Source organism: Gekko japonicus, unplaced genomic scaffold (assembly GCF_001447785.1).
Source record: "Gekko japonicus isolate JY-2015 unplaced genomic scaffold, Gekko_japonicus_V1.1 scaffold1076, whole genome shotgun sequence".
In the NCBI taxonomy this organism is placed as follows: Eukaryota; Metazoa; Chordata; class Lepidosauria; order Squamata; family Gekkonidae; genus Gekko; species Gekko japonicus.
The window spans coordinates 260,356-264,053 of NW_015162512.1; the positions used below are offsets into that span (position 1 = coordinate 260,356).

At 54.3% G+C, this 3,698-nt stretch overlaps 1 protein-coding gene across 1 annotated transcript in view; it reads left to right on the plus strand.

Moving 5' to 3' along the window:
* Nucleotides 1-2,008, plus strand: part of LOC107106079 (adiponectin receptor protein 1-like) — a 22,627-nt gene extending 20,619 nt beyond the window's left edge. The window contains exons 6-7 of the mRNA XM_015406165.1: nt 422-615; nt 1,880-2,008. Coding sequence (XP_015261651.1) covers nt 422-615; nt 1,880-2,008 — 323 coding nt within the window. The remainder of the gene's footprint in view (nt 1-421; nt 616-1,879) is intronic.
* The last annotated feature ends 1,690 nt before the right edge of the window (nt 2,009-3,698 follow it).

The window sequence follows — 3,698 nt, forward strand, 5'->3', positions numbered from 1 at the left end:
ATTCCTGCCCAAAAATACCCCGGTTAAATCATCCTAAAATTGTAGTGGGAGCGACAAAGACGCTGTCACATCCATTTTGGCTTCCAATCCTCGTAGTATCCATTTGTCGGCTTTCTGTGGTTCCCTTGTCATTTCCCCTTGCTTTCTTGAACCACGTTTGATCCAGTTTGAAAAAAAACAGAGTGGAATGATGACGGAAACCATGGGAAGGAAAGAAACGGAAAATGACGTGAAAAAACTCGGAGAGAGCCCCGCATAGTTCATCACCCAAACTGTGGGAAAGCCTCTGTGTGAAAAGACCCTCTGTGCTCTGGTTGTGTGATTATTCGCTAGTGCGAAGTCACTTTGCACCTCCTCAGAGATGCTCTCTCCTTTATTACAGGCAGTAACAGTCAGTGGTTTCTCTTTCTCCTTTGGGCAGGAGTCTTTTTAGGCCTCGGCCTGAGTGGGTTGGTGCCCACCCTCCATTTCATGATCGCGGAGGGATTCATCAAGGCGACGACAGTGGGACAGATTGGGTGGCTATTCCTCATGGCTGTCCTCTACATCTTGGGGGTGGCTCTGTATGCGGCCCGCATCCCTGAACGCTTCTTCCCGGGGAAGTGTGACATATGGGTACGTATTGTTGGAACCACATGTTGTGTGTGTGTGGGGAGGGGTAGAGATGTTTGCACCTCAGGGTTTAATAGTGAAGGGGAATCTTGCTACCATAGCTTTGTTAAAAGGGTTATATCTAGAGTTGCCAACAATGCTCCCTCTAAGGCGTGGAGCCTTGTGAGCAAAAATCCTACTTTGTGAGCTACTGGCATTGAGCAAGTTGTGAGCCAGCCATTCGGCTACTGCATACATTAGTTTGCTCTGGAGCCCTCCTTCCTGAGCTGAGACAAAAATGTGTCAGCTGGAGGCTAAAAAAGCTGTGGGCTAGCTCAGACTCAGTTTAGAGGGACCACTGGTCGCCAACCTCCAGGTGGTGGCTGGAGATCTCCCGGGAATACAAGTGATCTCCAGGCAATAGAGAGCAGTTCCCATGGAGAAAATGGCTGCTTTAGAAGGTGGGCTCTATGGCACTGTACCCCACTGAGGTCCCTCCCCTCTCCCAAACCACACCCTCCTCAGGCTCCACCCCCAACATCTCTGGCAACCCTGGTTATATACTCTGCCAGGGAGGACAGGAAAGACTAGGGTTGCCAAGTCCATCTTCCACCCCCAGCGGGGGACTTTGGGGGCGTTCCTGGAGGGGGCAGGGCATCCCTGACGTGATGATGTCATGATGGGGACATCCCCCCACCCACCCATGCACCAGATGGCAGTTTCCTGCACTTAAAGGAGCCGGCGTTTCCCCTTTAAGAGCAGCTGTGTTTCCCTTTTAAGAGCACAAAGCTGGCATTTCCATGCAAGCTTGCGGAGATCAGGCTTGGGAGGAAACACGGGTTCCACACACTTAAAGGGAGAGAGAGATGGGTGGCTGTGGGTGTTGGGGGTGGGGCTTCCCCCCCTGGCCGAAACGGGGGACCCCTGGCAATCCGGGGGGGTTGGCAACCCTAGGAAAGACTGATTTTTCTCACGGGAATGGGCTCAGATTTAGAGTTCCAAACTCCAGGTTGGGAAATGCCAGGAAATTTTGGGGCGGAGCCTGAGGAGGGTGTGGTTGGGGGGAGGGGCTTCAGCAGGGTATAATGCCATTTCCCAGAGTGGCCATTTTCTTCATGGGAACTGACTTCTGCCGCCTGGAGATCAGATGAGAGCCAAGGATAGAATGGAGGCCGGCAACCTTTTCCCGGAAAAAAATCTCTGCAGGGCAATAGGTAGCAGGGTGGGCCACAGGTATCTGGAGCCTCGGGTTCAAATCCTGTCTTTCCCCCCCCTTCCTTCCCTCCAGTTCCACTCCCACCAGATCTTCCACGTGCTGGTGGTAGCGGCGGCCTGCGTCCATCTCCACGGCGTCTCCCAGCTGCAGGCGTTCCGCTCCTCCCTGGGGGGCAGCTGTACCGAGAACACTGTGCTCTGATCTCCCCCGCAAGGCCAGACGGACCGCCTCCTCTCTCCGAGGCCGGGGACCGCCAGTCACCTCGCGCCCTGTGTAACTCAAGACGGACCAAGAGGGTGGGGCCTCGAAAAGGGACAGCACCTCTCGGCGGGTGGGGTTTCCCCTTTCTGTTTCTTTTCCTTTTAAACAAATCTCTGTTGCGTCCCTGATATTTTTGGGGACCCTCCCACCCGTCCTCCTTGCATCCAACTTCGGGGCAACCTGTTTTTGTGTGTGCGTGAGTTGCCGGGAGGTATATTTTAGGAGTGGGGAACCAAAGGAAGGGACCGCGGTAGGAAGTAAACGGGCCCTTGAAACTGTGTAGGAACATCCCCCACCCCAGTGTTTGAGAGAGAGAGAGAGAGAGAGAGGGAGGGACGCGTGACTCCACCTGTGGGCCGAGAGCATCCATTTTTTAAACTTTATGGAGGGACTTGTGGCAGAGAAAGCCCCCCTGTGTTTGACCATTCTCTAGGAAATACCGTCCCTTTCAGACAGCTCTGTTTACAGTGGATGCTGAGTAGCGGCCTGTCCTGTACTCAAGGGGATCCCCATACCTTTGCACTCAGACGTGAGATCTAAGAGATAAGGGAGGGGAAAGGGTGGAGTCTAGGAGAACGCTGGTCCCCATGCTCCGCCCTGCCACAGAAAGCAGAGGCCTGTCTAGAAGACACGGATGCTGGGACTCCTGGGTTGTCTCTACGCTCCAATAGCACACTTTAAGCCTGCTTATAGGGAGAGTGACGCCAAGCTGACTACCTCCCCTCCCTCGCCGGGTTCCCTAGGGATCCCGGCCAAGTGAAATCGGGCCGAAAAGCAGCACGTCGGACTTCTGCACGGTTTCCATCTCGGCACAGAGAGTGTTAGGGGACAGGAAGAACCGGGGCAGGGATGGGAGTAGCCCGTAGGCCAGCATTTGCCCGTTACTCGTCTGGAAGACCTCCGGGTATCTTCCCACATGCATCAGAGTGGCCTGGAGCCAGGTCTTTGAGGACACCGATCCTTGCAAAAAGAGATATGCAGCAAGCACTTTAAAGAAGAGAAGCTCTGTGTCTTATGGCTAGGAAGATAGGGGCGGAACACTGTTCTTACGCATAAAGTGGGATGGGGGATAGTCGTGGCCCAGGGGAGGGGACCAGCTTAGGATCAAGATCCTTTCACCAGCAATTTAATAGCCCAGAAACCTGCTGTCGTAACCCAGATCCCAGGCAGACGGTTTCAGGATATAATTTATTACCCCCTTGGCGGAAAAGCAGGAAGCTGTTAGCCCATTGGACAAGAACGGTGCCAGGGCCTGTCTCGATTTAGGGGGTAGGGGCAGGTGTGCCACGTCCAGCCCTGCCGCCTCGGAGGCTCCCCCAGAACAGACCGCGTCTAGTTCTACCATCTCGTAGGTTCCCCCATCCAAATACTCGATGAACTGTACACTGAAGGATCGTCAGTCCCCAACAAAATACTCTTGCTGTCCAGTTCTGAGATCTCTGGTCTTTGGGGTGGAGAGAAGCGCAGGAGGCAGGCGCTGGAGTCGAATGAGAGATCAGGAGAATGGAGGGGGGGGACTTTTTATCTTGCACATGCTTTCCCCCCCTCCCCTAAGCAAGAACCCTCAAGTGGCTCCCAAGTCTGCCCTGGACAGAAGCGTCTCCCAAGAATATCGGCCACTGAGTTGGAC